The sequence below is a fragment of the Propithecus coquereli genome, unplaced genomic scaffold, assembly GCF_000956105.1.
Source record: "Propithecus coquereli isolate 6110/MARCELLA unplaced genomic scaffold, Pcoq_1.0 Scaffold477, whole genome shotgun sequence".
Classification (NCBI taxonomy): domain Eukaryota; kingdom Metazoa; phylum Chordata; class Mammalia; order Primates; family Indriidae; genus Propithecus; species Propithecus coquereli.
The window spans coordinates 695630-721614 of record NW_012150585.1 but is presented as its reverse complement, the minus strand read 5'-3'; the positions used below and the strand labels follow the sequence as shown (position 1 = coordinate 721614).

Here is a 25985-nt window from a genome sequence, read left to right as displayed (position 1 = left end):
TTTGAGGTTGCTGTGAGCTAGGCTGATGCCACGACACTCTACCCTGGGCAATGGAGTGAGACTCTGTCTCAAAAAAAAAAAAAAAAAATACCAGAACCACAATGGGTCTGAGACTTTCTAATGCAATTAGTGAAATTTCAAATTTGAAAATCAAAATGTAGAAGCACACAGATCTTGCTTATGTACTCACGGGCTCCTTGAATAGCTTCCAGCATCAAATCTACCAGCTGCTCATGGATGTTTTGGTCAACGTAGATCTCTGGGGTGAGGAGAACTGTTCGGGTATTGGATACAGTGAGATTCCTACACTGCACTGCAAAGGGTAGCAGGTTCTCTGGAACTTTGGTAATCTGCAAAGAGCACGAAGAAGAGAGAGAAGAGCCTACCTCTATAACCTGAAACAAGGGTAGACACAGTGAAATGCATGGAAGAGACATTGGATGCCAAAATAATACTCATCTTCTGTGGAATTCATGAGAGATTCATTCTTGGCTTAAGGAATAACCTACCCGTTAAAATTCCAATCCTGGAAATGTCAGGCTTAGCGTACTCTAATATTTATACCTCAGTGGAAATGAATTTATGAGACCTTTTCTAAGGGTGTGATTTATAAAGAAGTTTGTAGAGAGACTACTGGGCACTGATTAATTGGTGAGGGGGTGGACCCCAAGCCATAGAAAGGAGACTAAAGCTTTAGAAGACAAACTAACAGTGCCTTTGATATCTAGTTCCAAACATACTATAATGTATATAAGTTGATATAAAATACATTGATACAACTCTGGCTTACATGCTAAAGTCATACCCAAGAGGACAATATAGTATTCAATGAGGATTATTCCTTTACCTCTTCCTTGGCTCTTTGGAAGCAGGAGTAAAGGTAGCAAAAAATGTGCCTCTCCCCTGCATCTCGATCAGCAGAGAGATTTAACGTTGTAGAAGAGGTCATGTTAATCAAGTGATTGCCTGGATCTTGAAGTAATAAGCGAGCGAAGAGGGCCTATTAAGAAAAACAAACAAACAAAAAGCTAACCATTTCAAAATTAATCTTAGAACATTAAGATATAAAAGATAATTCTGACAGAGGTTAGTGCAAGAATCACAGACTTAGATACAGAGTGAAGTAGGGAAAAAAGGACCCAGTGTCTTATTACTTTAGAAAATATTAGAAAATTAGTGTATATATAAAGTTATCCTAAATCAAGCCGAGTGTCTAGCATAGCTCCAGTACAGAATACGCACTAAAGGACTATTTGTTGAATGGTGCTGAGAATCAGTGATTAAACTTCTATATGAAATCTACTATTCTGTGTGATTGCTGACCTCATTTACACTTAATAAACCACAAGTTGTCAAATGTCTTCCCTACCAAACTTATTCCTTTAATGTTAATCAGGCATCCATAAGGCAAAACACATTGTTTTGATTTTGGAAAGTCCTATGGTTTGAATATTTGTCCCCTCCAAAGCTCATGTTGAAATTTGATCCCCAACGTGTTGGTGTGGCCTAGTGGGAGGTGTTTGGGTGGTGGGGGTGGATCTGTCATGAATGGCTTGGTGCTGTTCTTGCAGCAGTGAGTGCTCACTTGAGAGACTGGACTAGCTCTCAAGGGAATGGATTAGATCCCTCCAGAGTGGGTTGTTACAAAGCCAGGATGCCTCTCAGGTTTTCCCCTCCTCAGTGTCTGCTTCCCCTGTGACTTTCTCCACTGTGTTGTGACACAGCATGAAAGTCCTCACCTGAAGCCAGGGCCATGCCCTTCAACTTCACAGCCTGCAGAACCATGAGCTAAATAAACCCCTTTTCTTTAAAATTACCATCTCAGGTATTCTTTTATAGCAACACAATGGACTAAGACAGAAAGGATATGAAGAAGAAAAAGAGATGGGCCTTGCTCTCAAGAACTTAAGTGTCTAATAGAAGAGATAAGACAGGTACATAAAAAAGCTACAACATGAGACAGAAGGTGACAATATCCATAAGAGATGCATAGACAGATGACTCTAGGAACTCAGAGAAGGGAATAACAACTCTTATGTGGCAAAGTTTTGTACATAAGATGGCATTTTAACTGGTTCTTAGAGGATGGATAGATTTGGACATCTGGCCATAGTAGATGAGAAGATTTCAAAAGAGGAACACCACAAATAATGTAAGAGATGGACTTAAGTGAAGCTGGAGAATGATGAGCAGAGTTCAGCTACATGGCTAACTTCTGCTAAGGGCACATGTCAGGAACATAAAATGGTACCTGCTCAACATTGTTCATATCAAGCCAATCTTGATCTTCCAGCTCTACTGCCATTTCTTCCAAATATACACATCGGCTGGGGATGCCATTCCCACTTTTCAAGCTTGGATCACCTGGGAAATGGTTTTAATCTGACAGGTTAAGGATAATGTTTCTGTCTTATACAGACAACTGATGTTGACAGCATTTTTCTTGAACTCCAAGTTTGACTTAGGCAATATCAGAATGATCCTGATACACAAAACAGCATCTAAAGATTTAAATCTTTGTTCCCCCCTAGGCCCAGAGAATGGGCTTTATTATAAATCCAACATCATGACACTGAAAGAGTAAATCACATTCATCAGTAATAACTTTGGGGTTTAACCACAGAGGGAAAACACCTCTCACAACTTCTATGGGAATATCTGGGTCACCTCTGAGAAGAAAAGGGTTTGGCTACCATTCCCATTTCACTTTTAAGGTAGTAAAGGCAAGTAGCTATGTGGTGCAGTCAATACCAAAATGGGAACGAAAGTTACATCCGTATCTAACTATTGTTTTTAGGTCACAGCAAAAGCTTCACTGAAATATAAAACCTGTGTTCTAGAGAGTCCAGTGAGTGGGTTTGCATCTAATCATTAGACATAATAGGTTTCTATTAAGTCTAATGATTACAGCAGGTGTCTAGCCCAAGCCGAAGTAGGAAGAGCTGAATAATGAATAGATTGGCTACAAGTCTATAACTTACTGTTATCCAGAGTAATGAGGAAGATCCTTTGGATCATGTGATTGATGTTGAGTTGCTCACATATTTCCTGCTGCGACCGGAATGAGCGGCTAATTTCAGCCACAGAGTAATCAAATTCATCCAGGCTCTCTGATACACTGTTATCCGAGTCATCTGGGCTAGCTGGAAGTTCATCTGCCAGAAAATGTAAACTGTTAAATGTTATACGTCTCTCTTTAAGAGAGAACCAGTATACTATCAAAAATGATCAATGTAACCAAGAGGAGGATAATTTCAGATGTGAAATAAGTTAATCATCTAATTAGTGAACAAATCAAGTCAAGGAAGTTAAGCATAGGTTTTGAAATCTCTGGCTACAGATCCTACTACATTTTATAAAGCAAAAGTTTTATTATTTCTACCCATAATTACATTTCACACTGCCAAAAATAGCAACATTATCTTCTCTACAGAATTTTAGTGAACAAAGAATTACCTAAGAGATCAAAGTGCATTTAATTATTCTAAATGTATAGCTTTTTTCTGATTTCAAGAGATCACATTTATTTTTAATAATTCCAAACTATACAGGAAAATATAGTGTAGAAAGTCTCTCCTGAACCAATTCACTAAAGACAACCACTTAACTTAGCAGTGTTCCAGATTTTTTTCCTATTCTGGTGCTAACGTTCATTACTATAATCTTTAATTTTTTTGAAAAATGGGATCATATTATACACAGCGCTTTTCTGTTTGCCTTTTAACCTAATCAGCACCAATACCTTTCTGGGTTAGGCCATTTAGAGGCCTACCTCGTTCCTTTCTTTTCTTTCTTTTTCACGTCTTGGACAATAGTTCATATCTCATTCTTCTCAATAGCTGCACTGGACTGCATCTTTTGTGTGCACTGTGATTTTTGTAGCTACTTCTCAACTGATGAACAACAGGGTTGTTTCTAATTTTTCATGATTTTAAATACTGTACCGAATATAACTTATTGTTCACTTCTTTGAGTGTTTCTGTAGGATAAATTCGTAGAAGCAGAACTGTTGGGTGAAAGAATTTGAAAATTTAAAAAGTTAACATTTACTACCAAATTACCCTAAGAAAGACTGCTCTGTGTGCTAACCCAAAAGTATATGAGTGGGTACCTGTTTAAATTCACACATTTCATAGGTGAAAAACTGAATTTTTTTTTGAGACAAGGTCTTGCTATGTAGCCCAGGCTGGAGTATAGTGGCATGACCATAGCCCAAGTGATGGCCTCAAGTGATGCTCCCACCTCAGCCTCCTGAGTAGCTGGGACAATAGGCAAGCGCCACAATGCCCAGATCTAATTGTTGTTTTAATTGGTATTTCTCTAATGATTGGTGAGACTAGATTTCTTAAATCATTTGATTATCATATATAAGTTGCCATCACATCTTTTGTTCTTTTTTTATTCTCTCTGGTTTGTTAGTTTTTATTGACTGAATCCCTTTCACTTTTTATAAAGCAACTTCAGAGTGTCTCTCAGAATGGCAGTCATGCTGGATAACTATAAAAGTAGTGCTATTTACCAAAAGCCACATAGGAGTCTATATCTACTTTTCTCTACCAACAGAATGGTTATTCTGAAAGTCCAGGAAAAACTCTCAGAAGTAAGAGTTGCTTCAGTGTGGTGAGTTTAGTAAAAGTGAAGCTCAGTATTGGAGGCCAAAGGTTTTTGGCAGAATACTAGTTGCTGATGGCAAACAGGTTGGACCTGGTGGCATGATAAACTCAGTGTAAACAAACCAGGATGAGGAGGTGCCAAAATAGTAACAGAAAGGCATGTGCCTGACTTGTCCCCTCTGCTTGGTGTCTGCAATGCTCCCAACTCTGGCCAGCCTATGTCTGTTTACAGCCAGAAGGACAAGTGTTCTGTTACCCAGCTCCTATACTGTTAAGTTCTCCTCTAAACTCCTACAGTGATAGAAGCTAAGAATCTTTTTAGTAAAATTTCCCTCAGCCACATACTCATAAATTATACTTTCCATTGCCTTATTTTTCATATTTTTCACTCATCTTTCTCTCCTACAATCTCCTAATTCAAGATTTCCTGTTCTGAGCCTGTATAATAGAAATCTAGGAGAGATTTCAGAGACTCAGAAAACTCATGTTAAAAAGTCAGCATTGCATTTATTTTTCACTTGCTTCATCCATCACCTTGTCTACCACTCATCTGTCTTGCCTTTACTTCCTTTTTATTCAATCCTAATCAAAAAGCAAGGCCACAAATTAGCTATGTATCTGAATGGGTTTATTTTTGGCATTTCTCCTTTTCTCAAAAGAAAAACACTATTATTCTTTTTGGAGAAAGGAGAATGGGAGCAATTTCTGGTTTGAGAGATTGTGAATATCCTCAGAAGACTAATACATTTGAGAAACCTCTCTCTAATTTTTCTAATCTATGTCTCCTGACAGAAGGAAGCTGGACTTAATCTTAAATTCGGTCCCAGATAAGGAAAACCACTCTGCTGATTAGTGAGGTATTATTCTGATTTTTTTTCCATTAAGGCTAAAAATCTGATCGATTTTTTTAAAAAGTCTGCCCTAACAGCAGTAAACTACAAAAGAGGCCTCCCAGTGGAACAGAAGCAGCACTTCACTTGAGAGGGCCTTTGAAGTGCTAAGCTTAAGAACAAATCTCATTTGCCTACAGGTCAAAAAGCTTTTCTAATTCCTCCTTTTACATCTGGTTTCTATAGCTGCTTTCCACACCTATACCTACCACTTCAGTTTCCTATGTTAAAAAGATTTATTTAAATAGTTTTTACTAGGTTATTTTTTTTAAAAAAAAATAAAACAGCTTGACAGCTTTGGGATCACGACTGGCATCTGTTACTATGAAACCACCTGTTATCTGATCTTTTTTTTTATGTAAGGGGGAGGACAGGGGAGGGGAGGACCCCAAAATAAAAACCAACACAAAAATCGACTTCTGCCCCAAACTTACATTCCATTTGCAATTAAGGACTCAAAGGATACTTAATTTGGAAAGACCCCTTTCTAGGTCATCTAATCTGCTGTTACTGGCTCCTCCACTTACCAGATTGTTGCTTCAGCTGCTCTTTTTGGATTGCTGCAAACTGCTTGGCATCAGCCAGGGAGCCAAAAAGAGCAGCAAAGGGGTTACTTGAGATGTTGTTGTTATTCTCCTGGTCTGTCATTTCACTTTAAGGTATCCTCCATCCAGACCTAGGGGGAGTGGCTATACAAAGGACAGGTATTAGACATAGAAGGGCAGATAACACAATAGCTGTAATATGCCCATAGTTGTTCCTTTTTCCATTTTTAAGTACTTTCCAATTCCTATCCCAAACCTCAAGACATTTTTGGCAAAATGGTTACAAACCTACCAACTGGACACAGTGGCCCGATTTGGGGACAGCTAAAACTAAAAAGCCTAAAATATGTTCAGCTGGAATGCATTTATCTGTTGACATGTTTCTATCTTCTATACATTTAAAAAACTATGCTAAGTAGGAAGAATTACTGAAGTTAAGGAGAGAACTCACCTACTAATTGTAACAACAAAAAATGTGACACTTAAAAATAATAAGACAAGAACTATAGATTTCCCATAAATCACTAAGCTGGCAGAGTAGTTCTCATTCTCTGTGGGGAGGACAAGGTGGTCCTTATTCAGACTTCTATGACTTAGGGCTGGAGCTAGAAATTCCTCAGCTACATATAAACTAAATGAAAGCCCGTATCTTAGATTTGGAAGGCAAATTAGGCTTTATGTTGTGGGTTTTCAATATCTATTAAGCAATCTGTCTATTCATAGGATTAAAACTACTGATATTTCTTCCATTAAAAACTAAACAGTCTTTGCTTAATTCTATAACTTTCACTGTTTCTGATTTTTTAATACTGAAGAAACACAAATTCTCAATCTCAGGCCTACTGTGTAGTATGAAATAAATATATACCTCAAAGGTATTTAGTAGAGCTGACTGAGCCTGCATTTGCACTCTTCTGATTACATTTCCTCATTCGAGGCCAAGTGAATTCAGTGGCATAACGGAATAAGCAGAGCCCCCTGAAAGGCCTTCTCCCCTTTCTGAAATTTTAAGGCCACGGCATAGAAATACAACCTTGAAAAGGGTGGGAAGAGACAAACAGTATGAATATTCTGCTTATAAGGGCGTTGAATTGTTACAAGGACAGAGGCCTTAGAAAGATTGGGGGAATGGATACAAGGGAAGAAGAAAAAAAGAATACTTGGTCTACCTTTAGTTTACTAAGGTAAGACTCCTTACAGAATCATGTTAACAAAAGCTAACACAAGTCGAAAAAGTTATTCTATTTACTGGAGGAAGAGAGATTATAACACTTCTTGACAATTCTGAGGCATCTCCACCAGTTGCTTCAGCCTCCTCTGCATATGTTTTCTGCATAACAGCTAATGGCTAATTAGCTGTAATGACTTAGGCAGACAGTCTAATCTCCCAGCATGGTGCAGAGCTTTAATGCTTCAAAGAATTGAACTGTTAGATGTTGCTCTATGTATTTTATTTTTTGCTATGTATATTTTAATCAAGCTTAATAATGCCAAAAAGGGAAAGATATCGAATTTAGTGTTGGCATTAATAACCATGAGAGGGTTTGAGAGGGCTTTTCTCCATGTTACCACCGCATCAGCATCATTATAACTCCTAATTAATGTAGGGGCACCAAGAATTGTCTCATTGTTAGCTGACCACCATTCTACTTCCATCCTAAGATACCTTGAATTCCAGACGTATGCAAAAAGTGTAGTGAGCTCTTATTATTTTCTGTTTCCGCATCATCCTCTTTTTTCAACATGATACCCCAATTTTTCCTCTGAGTATCCATTGCACTTAGCCCATATGGTCAGAAGGGGTTGAGCTCACCCACTAGCTCCAGGTATGGGCATATGAGTCCGGCCTGGCTAAAAAGAATACAGCATTTTCTGGCCAAAGTGACTGATCCAGGTGTGGGCACAAGGCACTATGGAGGCCTAACAAAGTCAATGAATACCAGCTTCAGCCTGTGGCTGAATCTACAGAAAATGGAGCTTTTTTTCTGCTTGGGTTGCTAGGCTGGTAAGATATAAACCTAGAGTTGCTATCTTTACACCATTTAGAAAAGGTCTAGCCTAAAAGTAAGCCAACATATAGAAAAACAGAGTTGAGAGACAGAAAGAGAAAGTCTTCTGGACTTTTCAGTTATAAAACCTAATAAATTCCCCTAAATTGCATAAGCCAAACAACTGAAAAGAGTACAGATTATTACAAAGGACACATGTCACCTGTACCACACAAGCAGAAAGGAAGTTGAAAGACAGGAATATAGGACATATGATATAGAGAGGCTCTTAAGATTATCGAGACAAAGAATTTATTACCATAAATGGCATTATTTCCTCCTTTCTCAATTCTATACTGTGACACTATATAAAGAAGCTAGCTTCCTATGACATTTATTTTTACTAGGATTTTAAACTTTCTACATCGTATTTCTAAGCAGATCTTCTACCTTGCTAGACCGTATGTTGAGTACATGTTCATATCTGATTCTTTCTCCTGCATCTGACATTATATATCGCAATCACAAAATCCTAAATATTTATTGAATGACTCAATCTTACATGTAGTTTATTCATGAACTACTTGTAATCAATGGTATTACCCATGATCATACTTCAAAGTAAGGGCTTTACTACTTGTCTTGGGTTGCCGTGGAAGGTCAAGCTACCAGGCCAGACACTGTGGCTCTTTGGACTTAGCCAGAAAGAACTACTTTCTGAGATGAATCAAAGAAAAATAATATTTTTTTTAAAGATGATAAAACTTGGACTAGCCACGGGGGCTGTGGCTCTTTGGTATCTCAGCATAGAATATAGAATGGAAATAAATCTCTGCTGTCATCTCTACTGTCTGTGAAAAACAAAAACATTTTCAACTACCTTTCACTAAGCTCATCTTTTTCATATGTATTTCAAATCTGTGCACAAACTATTTTCACAGAAAACAGGCTAAAAGTATGTAGTTACTTATAGAAAAGATTTACAGGAGAAAGGAGGACTGACCACTTGATGAGAAGCTCTGTAGAGATGCCAGTTTATATTTGTTCATTGTACTTACAAATGTAAATAAGAGTACTCAGATACAACCCACTCTGAAAGAAAGGTCTGATAAAATGGAAACTTGATACTGTTTGTTTTAGTATTCAACAGTGTCACTGGGGATTTATTATCTCCTATTTTCAACTGCCCTACAGAGATATAACACTATCCTTTTGTCAGCCTTTGAGATGGTACAATCACCAATCCTTCGAAGCTTTTTGAATATGTCCTCCTTGGAAATAAGTTTCACTCTGGTGTACCTGCTGCAAGAATCTGCAACAGCCATCCTAGGAAATTCTCTCCCCCTCCCTTGATTCAAGCTTTTGTTTACGAATAGTACTGCCAATCCTTTAAGGTCTATTGTTGGCTCTCGTGAGCACACAAACGTTTTAACATCAGACTTGGTATAGTTTTTAAGCAGAAATATCTGGAACACTTCATAAAACTGGGATTGTTAAAATCAAGCTCTATCAAATCATACTCTGTCCTGGTGAGCAATACATACATCAAACAAAAATAGGAATTAAACAAATGTTTTCACTGCCACATGTTTCACCCAATACTTTGAGGCCATGCTAATGTGGCAACGAATTCCTTCAACACATCTATTTGCAAGCTAGAAGGATCTCATCAAGTCAAAAAGCAGGCAGCATTAATTCTTGGTTTCCATTTTATCTTAGGTGGGCTCCCACGTGGAGCCAAAACATTCAGTGACAGTGAAACTAAACACATCCTTGCTTTCACAGTAAAAAACTGATCCCAAAGGGAAGACTCATCAAATATTAGCCCTCTGAGCTGTGGTCACTCAATTTTAGAAGTGTTTTCGAAACCCTAGTTAAAAACGGGGCAGAGTGCCAGGAAAGTTATGAGTGGTGAATACGGGTCACGTGCCTTAAGAAATGTCAACACTTTGACATATGCATTCACTGGTTTGATTATTAAGAATCGTGATTAATTTTATCTTCTTGGCATCTAGCTATCTGTCGACTACCCTTAATATTTTATCCTTCCATGTTCCATAAGGGATTCGCAGGAAGGAGACCCACCCGCCAGGCACACGTTCTAGAGAAAGGAAGTCAAAAGATAACGCAAGGACAGTATTCCGGCCTTTGCCAGAGGGGTTTGGCAAAGTGGGGGCGAGAAATGTACAAAGAGACACCAGAAGCTGGGGCACTGTAAGGGGTTCCAAATCAGACAGGGTCAAAGTTCATGAAGGAAAGGGTTCCTAGTCAAGAAAGCACAGGAGAAAGAATTTGGAGGAGGTAAGAGTGCAGACGCCTGGACTGGGGGAAATATCCCACTGCAGATTCAACGACCCCTCCCCTCGAGCTGTTTCCTCTCTTACCAGAGCCTACAGGGCCAGCAGCGACGACACGACAAAGTCTCAGTGGCCGAAAGGTTCCCACTTCCGACTCAGCACGGCAACCGGAGCTTACGTCATCACCTAGAGCCCAAGCTTGTGGCAGCTAATCTCCGCGCCGGAAGCAGGATGTGTCGGCTCGAGCTTGCTACTGGCGCGCAAACTCCCCCGCGGCGCATGCGCCAGTTTACTTGAAGTAGGCTGGGGGCTGGGCAGAGGTGGCAGGAAGTGGCCTTGGGGTCGGATTTGGGGGCAGAGGTGAGGTCTGCCTGATTGTTAGGTTTGGAACTTAGTGGAACATAAAGCTGGGTCTTGGAAACCTGTGTGTCAGAGTATGGAGGGTAGATACAACTTTTTGATCCGTGGCTCTTCTCGCACCTTCTGTTTGCTTCTGCTTTCTATTTTTCCCGCCAGTCTTATACCTTTTTGAAGCAGCATCTGTTACTCTTCGTAGATTATTATTATCTAAGAAGCAATAACAATAACTAAACGGTTTGAGAACGTATTAGGTGCGGGGCAATGTGGATCTTTGGATTTCAATTTTCTTTTCTGTAAAGTGGAGACAGTATACATCCTACAAGTTTGTTTTGAGGTACACAGAAGTAATAGAAGCAGCATATTTTTCAACAGTTAAGAGCACTGAGCAAGTGAAAAGACAATTCACAGAATGAGAGAAAATATTTGCCAGTCATATGTCTGATAAAGGATTACTATCCAGAATATACAGAGAACTCCCACAACTCAACAACAAAACCCACAAATAATTCAATTCAAAAAAGGGCAAAAGAGTTAAACAGACATTTCCCAAAAAACAAAAACAAAAAACAGTCATTCCCTCAGTATCCCTTGGGGATTTGCTCCAGGATCCTCTTGGATACCAAAATCCACAGATGCTTGAGTCCTTCTATTAATATAAAATGGTGTAGTAGTTGCATATAACCAACACACATCCTCTTGTATACTTTAAATCATCTCTAGGTTACTTATAATGCCTAATACAATGTAAATAGTTGTATTGCTTAGGGAATAATGACTATAAGAAGGGCTGTATGTGTTTAGTATAGATGCAGTGTTTTTTCCAAATATTTTTCGACCCATGGTTGAATCCACAAATGCAGAGGGCTGACTGTACAAACAAATGGCCAATAAGCCCAAGAAAGGATGCTCAATATCAGTAGTCATTAGAGAAATGACAATCAAATCATAGTGAGATACCACCTCACACCTACTAGGATGGCTATTATCAAAAAAAGGGAAAATAATTGTTGGTGAGGATGTGGACAAATTGGAACCCTTATGCATTGCTGATGGAAATGTAAAATTGTGCAGATTACTTGGAAAAACAGTTTGGTAGCTCCTCAAAAAGTTCAGTGTGGTACAAAACCATATGATCCAGCAGTTCCACTTTGAGATAGATGCCCATGAGAACTGAAAGCAGGAACTCAAACAGATGTTTGTATAACAATGTTCACAGCAGCATTATTCATAATAGCCGAAAGGTAGAAACAACCCAGAATGTCTATCAACAGATAAATGGACAAACAAAATATGGTATATAGATACAGCCTTAAAAAGGAATGAAGTTCTGATACTTGCTACAACATGGATGAACCTTGAAAACATTATGCTAAGTGAAATAAGCCAGACACAAAGGGACAAATACTATACGATTCCACTTATATGTGGTACCTAGAATAGGCAAATTCCTAGAGACAGAGAGTATAATAGATGTTAGCAGGGGTTTGGAAGAGGGCTGGATGGGGAGTTATTGTTTAATGGGTTTAAAGTTTCTGTTTAGGATGATGAAAAAGTCCTGGAAATGGACAGTGGTGGTGGCTATACAACAGTGTGAATGAGCTTAATGCTACTGAATAGTACACAGAAAATGATTAAAATGGTAAATTTTATGTTTTGTACATTTTAACACACACACAGACACAAAAGCACTATGCTATCTTTGAGTGCCTGCCTACCACTGTTCTAGTTGCTTAAGATACCATAGGGAAAAATACAAATCTTTCCCTTCCTGGGACTTACAATCTGGTGAGAGTGGAGTGGTAACATTGCATTTCAAATGAATGGACACAAGATCAACCATTTAATAAATATTTGTGGAATAACTTGATAGATAAAAGTTGGTCAATATGTTAGGCTTTACACTGAAATTAATTCAAGATGGGCCAAAGTTTTAAATGTATAAAATAAAACCATAAAAACGCTAGAAGAATGCATGGGAGAACTTTTCAAAAAGAATAATCTTAAAATGGAGGAAGACCTTTCTAAATATGAAACATAACCTAGAGGCCATAAAAGACCAGTGAATTCTGCTACATGAAAATATTTGTAAAATATGCATGAAAAACCAACCACAAGCAAAGTAAAAAAAACACATAACAAAATTGGAAAAATACTTGCAACTAATATCACAAAAGATCTATTTTCTCAAATATGTAAGGGGCTGGTGCAAATCAATAAGACAAAGATAAAAAATGTGAGCCTATATTTCATGAGAAGGAAAAACACATGGTTCACTATAATTTTTAATAAGAAAAATATAAATTTAAACTATACCGAGATGCCATCAGATTGGCACAGTTCAAAAGTTTGATAATACACTGATGGAACATGTATGAGTGAAAGGCACTTTCGTTTATTGTCATTGGTAGTATATATCAATACAATTTCTATGAAATGCTATTTGGCAATATTTAATAAAATTACAAGCACAAATACAAATGCCTAAGAATTCCATTTATTTATATTCGTTACAAATAGTCTTACGCATGTTCAGAATGACATTTATTGTTAGAGCTAAAACCATAGAGCTCTAAAAACTATAAAAAGAAAACATAGCAGAAAAATCTCTGTGACTGTGGGTTTGGCAAAGATTTCTTAAACATGACACCAAAAGCAAAATATATAAAAGAAAAACTGGTTAAATGTATTTCATCAAAATTCAAAACTTTTGTGCTTTAAAAGAGACTATTAAGAAAATGAAAACATCAACCACAGACTGGTAAAGAATATTTTCAAATCATATATCTAACAAAGGACTTGTACCCAAAATATATAAAGAACTCTTGCTATTCAATAGTAAGAAGACAGACAACTCACTTAAAAAATGGACAAAATATTGGAACAGATATTTCACTAAAGGTATATGAATGGTTAATAAACACATGAAACATTACAAGTCATTAGGGAAATGCAAACGAAGATCACAATAAGATACCATTTACACCCATAAAATGGCTATATTAAAACAGTGACGATCAACACATAAGTGCACATATAAGAATAACATCTAGGGCCGGGCGCGGTGGCTCACGCCTGTAATCCTAGCACTCTGGGAGGCGGAGGCGGGCGGATTGTTTGAGCTCAGAAGTTCTAAACCAGCCTGAGCAAGAGCGAGACCCCGTCTCTACTAAAAATAGAAAGCAATTAATCGGACAATTAAAATTAAAAAATATATAGAAAAAATTAGCCGGGCATGGTGGCGCATGCCTGTAGTCCCAGCTACTCGGGAGGCTGAGGCAGGAGGATCACTTGAGCCCAGGAGTTTGAGGTTGCTGTGAGCTAGGACGCCACGGCACTCTAGCCCGGGCAACACAGCTAGACTCTGTCTCAGAAAAGGCAAATCTAGAGACAGAAAAGAGATTAGTGGTTACCTGGAGCTGAGAGTGGGAACAGGGAGTGACTACAGGTAGCATCAGGGATCTTAAGCTTATGATGGAAATATCCTAAAACTAGATCATGGTGATGGTTGTACAGCCAGGCAAATTTACTAAAAATTACTGAGAACGGGTGGAATCACTTAAGATGGATGACTTTTATGGCATGTAAATTATACTTCAATGCAATTATTTTTTAAAATGATATTTATACAATGTTAGTCATTGCAGTATTGTTGTAAGAACAAAGCATTAGAACCAATTTAAATGTCCATCAATAGAGGACAGGTGAAATAAATTATAGTGTATCTATACAATGTGATTGCATTAAATAAGGAGCTCTTTATATGGTGTGAAATAATCTTCAGGTCTTATTGGGAAAAGTACAAGATGTATGGTATGATATCATTTGTCTGAAAAATAGGAGAAGGGAGAATAATATGTACTTGAGAATTTGCTGACATATGCCTAGAATACCTCCAGAAAGATATATAGAAACTAGTTTGTCTTTGGAGAAGGCAACTGTATGGCTGGGGATGGAGGTGGTGGGAGATCTTTCACAGCATATTTGAGCCATGTGAATTATGACCTATACAAAAACTAAATAAAAATTAAAACTAAAAAAAAAGTTCTATTCAAATAGAGGTTATTTGATCTTTTCATTTTTCTTTTACATTTTTTCCCAATAGGTGGCGCTTCTCAAACACCATACTTGTTTTTGTTTTCATTTTTATTTTATTTGAGAAAAACCCAAATTTGCTCTGATGGCCTTTCTTACCCATTTGTCACCCCTGGGAACCTTGAGTTTAGGGCTGAAAATCTCTCTGCTAGGATCTCTCCAAAATGTATTGCTTTGATTCTGAAAACTGAATAGAAGGAGAGCACCTGGATTGAAAAAAGAAAAATGGCAATTGGTTCAGAAAATCAAATAATGCTTTCAGCCCTGTCTTCCTAACTGAAATTTCCGATAAACTGATGAAGGGTTAGAACTTCTGATTGATTGAATGGTTGATTGAAAGGTTAATATAGGTCGGTGGTTCTTCTCACTAAGGGTGATTTTGCCCGAGGGGATGTCTGGACACATTTTAGGTTGTCACACCGGGGGATACCACAGGCATTTGGTGGATAGAGGCCCGGGACACTCCTATAACTCCTACAATGCACAGAACAGCCCTCTTCACAGACAATTAACTAGCCCAAAATGTTAATGATGTGGATATCGAGCAACTCTAATATAGATAGGTTAAGATTAATATTCAGCATCTCTGTGGCTTGGCGCCCTGTTCTAAGAGGATTTACAGATAAGCACAGCATTCATATTTTCTTAGGCCAAGACAATCAGCACTGACTGACCTCAGTGTTTTTAGAAAAGGGCCTCTAAAACCACCTCCCACCCCCCAACAGTCTTGTGAGGACAGGTGAAATAAATTATAGTGTATCTATACAATGTGGTTGCAGGTGATGCAAAGGTACTTTCTTAGAATTGGTGTTGAAGAACCCACCTCCTCTGAGTCCTGAGCTCATTTCTTCCTCAGTTGGTTTCCTTGAAGGTGGCTGTACTGGTCATCTTCCCGATCCTTGAGGGGCTGGAAAGGACGGTACAGTTATAAGGCCATTTATTTCAATGCAATATTAATTAATTCTATACATATTTCTTGAATGCTTTTTATTTGTGAGGCTTTGGAGTGGGTGCTTCATGGTCCTGGGGCTGGAAAGAGGACAAGAAGATGGAGGCTCTGTATACAGTTTTTTTTGTGTGTGTCCCTCTCAGTGTCTTCCTCAACTTTTACTCACTAGATCCTGACCACAGTCTCTCTCAACCCTTTTCCTTATTTCATCTATTCTACCCAAAGGGATAACTATTCCACCATCTGGTATGCTATAAGCAGTTCCTTATCTGCATAGTATCTTCCAACTAACTTGCCCCCAATCCCAAAGTTTTACCCCCACTAATTGCAGCAATGTCTCTTTCATTCTTCATTCCCTTACCTGATAGAGCTGGTCATTGGGCAACAGAGTCTGCTTGTCTGAAGCTGCACAAAAAATAAACAAAACACACACACAGGGTAGAATGGATAATAAATTGGGTTATATTCACATAATGGAATACTAAATAGTAAGAATCGTCTACACACAAGAGTCTGAATAAATCTCACAAACATATTGTTGAGTGAAAGAAGCCACATGGAAGAATACTTACTGTATGAGTCCATTTACATAAAGAACAAAACTAAGTAAAATCATTCCCTATTGTTAGAAGTCAGGACAGTGCTCACTCTGGGTATGGTTAGTGGCTCGAAGTGACCACAAGAGGGGTTTCTATGGCATTGGTAATATACTTTCTTAAATTGGGTGCTGGATGTGTTTATTTTGCTAAAATATTTGAGCCGTATGCTTGTGATTCACTTTTCTGCATGTAGGTTTTACTTCAACAAAGAATTTTTAAAAAACAGAGAGCACAATCAGAGGGAACTGACTCTTGAGACAGGCAAACATGCTGTGATAACATCAAGTGTCCTTTTTCTCCTGCCCCACAGAAACAGACAGCCTCTATCAACAAGACATGCCAACTCAGATCCTTTTATTGGATCTATTTTGGTAGGAGGAAAACTGAGGGTCTCAGGTGGTCCCATCTCTCATCTAAGAAGTTTCTTTTACCTCTTGACTGGCGAGCTCCCTCTTGTCCAGCAATGAAGTAGACTCCAACAGCGAGGAAGAAAATGCTGATGATTTCAGCAAAGATAAAGCCGGATACGGTGGTTGCATTGAGCTCAATGCAGTTCTGACACACTGTCGAGAAAAGGAGGGACAAGTCTCCTTCAGGGTGTGAAAGTTGTTCTTTCCGGATCTTTTTCTCCCGCCTATCAGAGTAATGCCTCTGTCTAGGACAGCAGGCTCCTCCCTCCCCATGGCAAGGAAAGACCCTTTGAACAAGAACTCAACACGTCTTGATGTTCCTCCATCCCCCAGGAGTGCGTGTAGTCTAACTACCAGGAGCTAGGTGGAACAGAAGGAAGACTAGACCCTCACCTCCATGCTCCACTGCTCTCCACTCCTCAATGCCACTCACCTTGTAATCACCCTCTCACCCCACCCCCCTCAGTTTATAGAAGTTGCAGAATTGCTCTAATCCCTAGAATTTACCCAAAGGTAAACAAGGCTTTACAGGATTGGCTATGCTTTTTCAAGAAGCCAAGAGAACTGTTTTGTAATATTTAAAAAGAGGCAAGCTGAGATTAAGAAAACTGGATATTATAACATTGTTTAGCATCTATTTCCACCTTCACCCTGACTGTAGGCTCACCAGAACAGCAAGTACTGCTTAATTTCACAACAAACAAACCAAAGGGGATTACATACTTCTGTAATACACTTGGAGTGGTTTTGAAGTGTCCTTTAATCCTTGACACCAATATATCCCTTGAGGGTCCTTGGTACTACTTCCTAGATTCCATACATTTTTACTTTCATTTAGAGAGTTTATTATTTTTCCATCTTTAAACCATTTGATATTCTTTTCCTCCAAGTTGCACGTCAGAAGTACTGAATCATCTTCTTGAGTTTCATCCACCTTTACCAGATTGTTTTCTGCAAAGGGAAAAGCCATGGTTCTGTTAAGGATCTTGCCTCTAAAATTCTCCCTGCCTCGGGGTACCAGAAGACCATTAGAGCAGTGTTTCTCAAACTTTAATGTACACATGAATCACATAGGGATCTTGTTAAAATTTCAGGTTCTGGAAGAAGGTTACACAGCTTGAGCTGGCCCTTCTACTGCTCCTCAGATGACTTTTATTGGCATGTTCAAGACCACAGACATCCTTTTAAAAATGAAATCTGTGAAGTTCAATTGAGAATACTTTCCTACAAGGAAGCTCCCAATGATTTGCTTTTTTCATTTCTTTTGCTCTGAGCTGTTTATATAGCTTGATATGTTTACATGTCTGTTGAAGATACAGATCAAAATTTAAACATATAACTTTTTTAGGAGCAGTTAATGGGACACCATGAGAAAACAGCAGTGTTTTAAAAGTTCAAATGTTTCACAACAATAATGCCAACAATTTATTGGCATCTACCGTGTTTCATGTTCTAAGATAAAAAAAAAGTATAGCTGAAGAAAAAGAAATTTGAAAAAGGAATGAAACTATAGGCAAAACTATATGAAACAACAGCTTACTTTGAAATACAAAAAGAAATAAAATAAGAAAAAAAGAATTCAGGTTCTATTCAGTAGTTCTGGGGAAGGGAGATTCTGCATTGCTAACATGCTCCCAGGTGATGCCAGGGCTCCTGGTTCGTGGGTCACACTTTGAGACGTGTCTAGCTACCAAGGGTCCTGTTTCTCCTGGGAGGAGCAGAAGTTAAATGCTTAGTGACAGGAAGGCTGCCCAGAACAGGTCATGACAGGCCACTGATTTGGTTGACAATGGAGACATCGGCTATCACCCATCATCCCATTCTTTCTAAACTGTTCACTCCTACAGGACTACTGTTGTAGGAAGCCATATTTCCATGACTTTTCTCAGAGTTTGAGGATAGAAAGAAGCCATTTCTCCTACCTTTTTTTGACTGGGCCACAGTACCTGTAAAGACACAATAGAGATAGAGGATCAGATCAACTAGGCATGAACTTGTTTGGATGCTCCAATGTATTCCCCTGGTCATTTGAGGCCAAGATCAAGAGAGATCCTAATCCATGGAAATGACAATAACTATACCTACTTTCCTGGCTCGTAGCCTAAATCACCAAATTGAATTTGAGTTGTGATAAAGAATTTGTCTGGTCTTTGTCCTGGCTTCCTGGGAGAGAGTTTTTAACTCTTGGAAGTTCATGAGTGTTGGGAATGCCTTTGTTATTAGTGATGGACTCTTAGCCCACACCTGAGTTTATACTAAGGAGATGACTCAAGATGGTGCTGGTCAGGACCAACCATATGGATAGAAGATTAGGACTTAAAAACCAGCGATATCAGTCCTGGGAGCTGGAGGGGCTAGAAATTGAGTTCAGTCAAGTGGCCAATGATTCAATCAATCGTGACTGTGTAAAGATGCCTCAATAAAAACTTGGTGGAGGCCGGGTGTGGTGGCTCACGCCTGTAATCCTAGCACTCTGGGAGGCTGAGGCGGGTGGATCATTTGAGCTCAGGAGTTCAAGATCAGCCTGAGCAAGAGCGAGACCCCGTCTCTACTAAAAATAGAAAAGAAATTAGCTGGACAACTAAAAATATATAGAAAAATTAGCCAGGCATGGTGGCGCATGTCTGTAATTCCAGTCACTCGGGAGGCTGAGGCAGAAGGATTGCTTGAGCCCAGGAGTTTGAGGTTGCTGTGAGCTAGGCTGATGCCACAGCACTCTAGCCCGGGCAACAGAGTGAGACTCTGTCTCCAAAAGAAAAAAAAAAAACAACTTGGTGGAGCTTCCTGGTTGGTGAACACATCAACGTACTAGGAGGGCCAAATGTTCTGATTCCACAGGGAGAGGGTATGGAAGTTATATTTGCTGAATGAATGCATGAATGAATAAATGAGTGGATGAAAAAAAAAAGCAAGACAAACAGTTAAACAGATTTCTCACCAGCCCTTCTTCCCAATCACCTGGTCACCATGGAAGGACAAAGAGACTCCTCATTCTAATTCAGATTCCATAGGAAAGGAGATTGGACTGATCACTGACATCTTTTAATTTAGCATATCTGAGTGCTGTTTCCTTTGAGGATTTGAGAGCTCAAATAGCCAAATTTCTAGGTTGGCTGATGTGAGAACTCCCAGACGGAGGAGGCATTGCTCAAATTCACACAGCTCACTGGTGGCCTAGCGGGACCCAGAGCTCAGGTTTTCTGCTGCTCAGCCCAGTGCTCTTTCCAGTACATCCAGCTGCCTCACTCAGGCTTTCAGCCCTGCCCCTCAACCTCTGTTGTCTTTAGCTGGCTCTTCCTCCCACATCCTCAGAAATAATTCTAAATTCTCACTGTCCCCTTCAAGTCTCTCACTTGGCCATCACCCAGCTGAGTTTCAGGTATTGCCTACCGCTTAGTTTTTTGAGAACACAGATGCCGTTAGGGCCCTTTCTTTCCATTCACAAGCCTAGCTGTGGCTGGAGCCATCTGCACGTCTTTTCTCCTCGTCTCAGAGGGTAACATTGCATTTCCCCTCGGTGCTCTTGACCCCATTCTTGACTCCATCCTTCCAATATCAACTCCAGGACCTTGCTCTACTTATCTCTGTTAGCCTAGAAATGTGCTCGAGTTTCTCCCACCCTCAAAAACATTTCTTCTTGGACTCTACTTCCCCCTTCTCGATCTCTTCTCTCTTCTCATCCAAATTACCTTAAAAAATAGTCTACACTTGCTGTTCCCTATCACCTCACCTTCATCTCTACTCATTTCCACTGGTTTACACTCACACCACCCCATCAAAACTGTTCTAAATCACCCATGACCTTTATATTGCCAAAGCCCACAGATTTAAACTTTTAAATATATTCTTTTTTTTGCAGTATAATAAAATATCAAACAAAAAACTTTAAAATATATTCTTAATTTAGCGAACTCTCTTTAACATTTTACACTCTTGGTAATTCTCTCCTTCTAGAAGCTCTCTACTCCCTTGGTTTCCATAGTATCACACTCAACTGATTATTACAGCTCTTTCCTGGGATTTTTTTTTCTCTAAATGCCCCTTAAAAGTTTATGTCCACACAGTTCCATTTATGTCCTCACAGTTCCATCTTCAACCCCGTCTTCCTCACATCACACATGGTACTAGTATGATTTCAACAACTTTCGTGGTTTTAGCTTCTGCCAATGTGTCCAGACTCCAGGTATCAACCTAGTTCATCCGCTTCCTGTTGGGTATTTTTAACTGAATATTTGTACAGGTTCCCCCCACTGTACCTTATACTCAGTCTAGCAATATTAAAACTTACCTCTGCAGTTACACTATGAGCTCTTTAGAGCATAAGCTTTTTATTCATTTTTATATCCTCCTGGCCTATCACATATTAGGATCTCACACATAATTGTTGACCAGTTGACCAACTGAGTGAATGAATGTTTCATAGATCCACTGCTAAGCCAGGCTCTGAATTAGGGAGCACATACCTTTTCCTTTCAGTTTCCTGGCCTATGCCCCTTTGGGCTATGCTCAAATGTAAGATGGCGGCAGCAGGGTCCTCTCTCTAGCCAGTTAAGTGCTCTGTTTTGATTTCTCAGAGACAAGGACCCCATTTCTCCCATTGGATACTGCTTCTTCTCTAGCAGAGAACAGCAAGAGACTCCATTTTGCTCTTCCTTCTTTGTACTCTAAGATGACAGCTGAGGCGGACTCAAGGTTAGGGATCCCAATATTCCTGTCTCCCTGGTGATGGCCTCTTCCCTTGGGCCCCTTTCCTGGTTGCAGGCGCTTACCTTGAAGAAGAATGATAGCTAGGATGAGGCCGGCCAGACCCTTCCCCTGCTCCATGTCAGTCTCTGTCCTTCCCTCTGCAGAAGTGAGGAGCAGCCCTTAGCAGCCAGCGGCTTGTGCGGCAGCGAGACTGGCTCCACCCAGCACCTTTGGGCTGGGGCCCCTGCGAGAAGGCAAGAACCCAGAGCCTCCACCCTCTGCTGCAAGTGTGGGCAGCAGGGGCCTCAGCAGAGCTGCAGGTGCAGACGCCTCTTGTTTTTCTGTTAAGGAGTGGAGGGTGGGAGGGAGAGGGAGAGAGCGCTGGATTGGCACTCAGAGACTCGCCTTGCACACAGAACTACTTTGGATGCTGGCTGGGAGATGGTCCAGGGCCCTCTTCTTCATGAGGGAGATAAATGTCCCTGCCACCCGTTGTTGCCAGGATTGCAGTCAGTTGTTGCTTGTGGCCGTTTGTTGTTGCTATAACTAATGAATTTAGGTGGGACTCTCAGGTGCTTAGGACTAAAGCTCCAAATGCAAAATCACCTCAGTCCAGGTCCTGATTCAGGAATTCTTTTTCACTGTTCTTTTGAGATCATCAAAGAGGTGCCTGCCTGGAAGGGAATAGGTGGGACACTTCCAGGAAGACAAGCCAGCACATTTCCAGGAACTAGGATCTGGACTGAGTGTCTAGGATCTCAGGCCCCTTTGTCCCCCAGCCAGTCAGTTATCGAGTCAACAATTTACAGAGCTGCCAATATGTACCAGGCCCAACATACAGCAGTGAGACATGACTTTGTCCTCAGGTAAATGACAGTCTAACTGAGGCAATGTGAAGACTTTGAGATTTCCATAGGCCACAGGGGAAAAATGTTCATTTGTCTCTTGCAGAGGCTCAATTCTGCCTGGGAGTCAATTATATGGTTATTAATAACTACGTCTTACTGAGCACATACAGTGTGGCAGCCACCATGCAAACATTTTGTTCGAATCCTTATAATGATACTAAGGGAATCAGACTCTGAAAAATTTCATGACTTGGCCCAGGCCCTGCAGGTAGGCAGCGTTGGATCCAGGATTCAAATCTCTGGCTGGGGGGCTCTAAAGCCCACCCCCCCACCGGCAAGAAGGTGCTCTATCTGGTGTCCCAGGCTGCCCAGTTCTGAGAAAGGCCAGCTTCCAGGATGAACCTAGCTGGTCTGGTTTGTGCTGTGGGGTTCACAACTTCTCTCAAGGGGCCTCGAAAGGTGGGAGTTTTTAGGTGGTGAGTAAATGTAGTTATGTCATTAACAGCGGCTCTGAAGTTCAGGTAAACTTTTCTATATTCTCCACCAGCTCCCTGCTCAGAGAAAGAGCAATTTGCACCTGCTTCCTTCCTACCCAACCCCTACCCTACCCTGACCCTGACAGTCTCCCATCGTCAAAGGCAGAGAGTAGAGAAGCAGACATCTTCTAGTTCCTCCCCAACTCTTTACTTTTTCCGGTGCCTGTGAGTCAGTTGGGGGAGGGCAGCTCTCACCCTGGCTGGTAGTTCGGTGACCTGGCTTTATGTACTGGATGAATTCTGCTGGGAGATGGAACACAGCAAGTTTCTGGCTGGTCTGATACTGGCTGCCCTTCTCCCCCAAGGTAAGGCTACTCCAGGTGGGCAGGGGAAGGGACCTGGGAGAGACATGACCACTGGGAGCGAGGTCTACTTGAAAGAGCTTCTTAACGCTGGCTTCAATTCACCAGGCACCCTAGGGTGTCAAAGGTCAGGGCTGGGATGTAGCACAGGGTCTGGGAAGCAGGCTCTGGGCTCTGAATGACTCTATCCAGGGGTATGTATTGGCCTTGAACCTCTCTCCGTAGGCCTTAGATCAGAGATCTATATGGTTTAGTGTGTGTGTGCCTGAATCTAGGGACGGGATGGGAGCAGAGCAACACGCACTGTTCCTCCCAGGGCTGATGGCCTCTGGGATCGGGACTCTTGGTCCTTTGGCCAGATTACATCACCCTTGGAGCCATGCCGCAGCACTTAGGGTAGTGCTTTAAGAGAAAAGTTAACTTTAGGTTGAGTAGGGAGTGGGGACAGATTTGGGAGGTTATTAAATAGTGGGATTTCAACTCCAGTTTGCCAGTTTTAGTTTTAAAACTGGAAGTCCCATGTGCCAGGAACCCCCTCAATCCCAAGCAAGCTGGGTCCAATGATCACTTAATAGTCAAGTGTACTGGGACAACCAGGATTTCCACTGGAAACAGATCCCCAAGGGAGACATGACTACAGGATTGGAAGCATTTGATGTACATGTGTCTCCCTGAGAATACATGCATATACTCCTCTGAAGCAGACATGAGGAGCAGCTACTTTGGGGTTTTCTAGAAGGTGCTCTGGTATCCAAACTGGTGACTGAATGTGAAGTTCAGGGAGAACGTAGATTCCACTGTTCCCTGGGTTTGGAGGTACAGATTCCAGTGCCTCTATGGGCTGTGGAGATGCTCTCAGACTGTCAAAGCAATTATATGGATCTGGAAACTGGACTAGGAAAGTGATCTTTCTTAAGCATGAGCCTGAGCAGAACAAGGGGCCTGGTGCAGACCCAAGAGCTGTCTCCAATTGTGGTCTTTTTTTCCCCCTCTAGTGAGCCCCTTCATGATACCTGTGGAGGAAATTGAGGACAGAGTGTTTTTGGATTGCAATACCAGCATCACATGGGTAGAGGGAACGATGGGAACACTCTTGTCAGAGAACAAAAGGCTGGACCTGGGAAAACGCATCCTGGACCCACGAGGAATGTATATGTGTAATGCGACAGATACACGTGCCAACCAAGTATCTTCTGTGCAAATTTATTTTCGAAGTAGGTGCCTCCTGGACCCTTTGGGTTGGAATGGATGGGGCCTCTGGATGTGAGAACTTTCTGGCTAGAGGGGCTGTGGTGAACCCATCTGTTCTCTAAACAAACTGCAGTCACTCATAATGGTACAAGCTAGATTTGGGGGTATCACAGTGGGAGAGAGAGCTTAACTAAGCAGGACAGAGAAGTAGGGGCCTTGTTACTGCAGCCTTGGTTGGGAGAGGGTCTGGCACACTGCCACTGCCCTAAGATGAGATTACATCTTGGCTGTCCTTGGGGATTCTTTGGGATGAAGGGTGGAGGTAGATGTGGCAAAGCCATCACAAGGCCTTTCTCCCAGGATCTTACTGAAGTTTGGGTCTTGGCATGAGAGGTCCTATGGTTACCCTAGAAGGCAGAGATGGTTCCCTGATCTTAAAGGCTGTCTACCCCTCCTCTCTCCTCCCTTCCCCCACAGTGTGCCAGAACTGTGTGGAGTTGGACCCAGCCTCCCTGGCTGGCATGATCATCACTGACATCATTGCCACCCTGCTCCTCGCTTTGGGAGTCTACTGCTTTGCTGGACATGAAACTGGAAGGCTCTCTGGGGGTTAGTGGAGGGGCAGAGTGTGTGTGTGTGCCAATGAGCTCAAGCGCCAGCTAAGGAATGGGGCTGGTGGTAGGTTCAGTCTCATCTGGGAGTCACTTTTGCAATCTACTAAGGACTCCTACAACAAATTCTGCTTGTTAGAAGAGTTTGTGTGCACACACTGCTCATGCAGATTTCTGAGGGTGTGAGAGGGTGTGACCAGCCGCAGTCCCCCTGTAGTGTTTGTGGTGTCTCACCGTCGCATTCTCCTAGACTGTTGATGACTCTCTTTCTCTGGTTTTTCTAGCAGCTGACGTTCAAGCTCTGTTAAGGAATGACCAGGTCTATCAGGTGAGTCCTGAGGGGAAGGAGGCATGAATGAGAAAAGGAGTGAGTGGAGACAGAGGCTGACAGTGTGAGCTGCACATGTGTGAAGGGTCTTGGTGGGGCATTCCTGGCTGGGGGTGACTGGAGAGGTGAGGCGTGAGCACTCATCCCGGGGCCTGCTGGGTCTTTCCCAGGAGGGTTCTGCCCCTGCCTTCTGACCAATCCTCCCTCTCCTCTCTTAGCCCCTTCGAGATCGGGAGGATGTTCAATACAGCCATCTTGGAGGAAACTGGCGGAACAAGTGAACCTGGGACTGGTGGATCTAGAAACATCAGTTATCAATTGTACCTCCCCTGTTTGCTCAGCCAATAAAGAAATCCTCTTTCACTCAGCAGGTGCCTGGACTTTGCAAGCCTGCTGGGCAAAGGATGGCAGTTGTCCTGACTTGGCTGGGACCTTGCCCTCCCTGCCCACCTATGTCCTTTCTTCATCTCTTCCCTTCCTCTGCCCCACACGGATGGTGTGATGGGCCGTCTCCCACCACACCCTGGCCCTCTGGTGTTTCTAGCTCAGTGGGCTCCCTGGGGAAAGGGTTCTCCCCACCACACTCCTATGGCTACTTGTTGACTCCAGTCACCTATCACAAAGCTTCCAGGGTTTGCGCTGCCTCACCACAGTCACAGGCAGGCTGCTGTGTTCAGGAGCCCAGCCACATAGAAGTTTCCATGATGTCATGAGCGGAAGTGGTGGCAACATCAAGGTAC

General features: G+C 41.3%; 3 protein-coding genes across 4 annotated transcripts in view; 1 reads left to right on the top strand and 2 right to left on the bottom strand.

The window, feature by feature from the left end:
• The window catches only part of UBE4A (ubiquitination factor E4A), a 35490-nt gene extending 24976 nt beyond the window's left edge, over window positions 1-10514 (bottom strand). Inside the window, exons 1-6 of the mRNA XM_012655387.1 lie at window positions 10421-10514; window positions 6031-6192; window positions 2982-3155; window positions 2252-2364; window positions 848-1000; window positions 191-350 (exon numbers count right to left, since the gene is read on the bottom strand). Of these exons, the coding sequence (XP_012510841.1) occupies window positions 191-350; window positions 848-1000; window positions 2252-2364; window positions 2982-3155; window positions 6031-6151 (721 nt within the window). The 5' untranslated portion in view covers window positions 6152-6192; window positions 10421-10514. The remainder of the gene's footprint in view (window positions 1-190; window positions 351-847; window positions 1001-2251; window positions 2365-2981; window positions 3156-6030; window positions 6193-10420) is intronic.
• A 4325-nt stretch (window positions 10515-14839) lies between these two features.
• Window positions 14840-21621, bottom strand: CD3G (CD3g molecule, gamma (CD3-TCR complex)). The gene is made up of 7 exons (XM_012655403.1): window positions 21513-21621; window positions 18666-18689; window positions 17467-17694; window positions 16765-16896; window positions 16096-16139; window positions 15609-15692; window positions 14840-14991 (listed from the first exon to the last, which is right to left on the bottom strand). The coding sequence occupies exons 1-6, from the start codon at window positions 21565-21567 to the stop codon at window positions 15627-15629; spliced, it is 549 nt and encodes a 182-aa protein (XP_012510857.1). The 5' UTR covers window positions 21568-21621; the 3' UTR covers window positions 14840-14991; window positions 15609-15626.
• Window positions 21622-22924: 1303 nt separating this feature from the next.
• On the top strand, window positions 22925-25613 carry CD3D (CD3d molecule, delta (CD3-TCR complex)). 2 transcript variants are annotated; one of them, XM_012655448.1, is made up of 5 exons: window positions 22925-23118; window positions 24111-24329; window positions 24784-24915; window positions 25202-25245; window positions 25464-25613. In XM_012655448.1, exons 1-5 carry the CDS (start codon window positions 23064-23066, stop codon window positions 25524-25526), a joined length of 513 nt encoding a protein of 170 aa, XP_012510902.1. In that variant the 5' UTR covers window positions 22925-23063; the 3' UTR covers window positions 25527-25613. The 2 variants fall into 2 exon arrangements, with proteins under 2 accessions (XP_012510902.1, XP_012510903.1); XM_012655449.1 differs by having other exon boundaries at window positions 22937-23118; window positions 25205-25245; window positions 25464-25612.
• The last annotated feature ends 372 nt before the right edge of the window (window positions 25614-25985 follow it).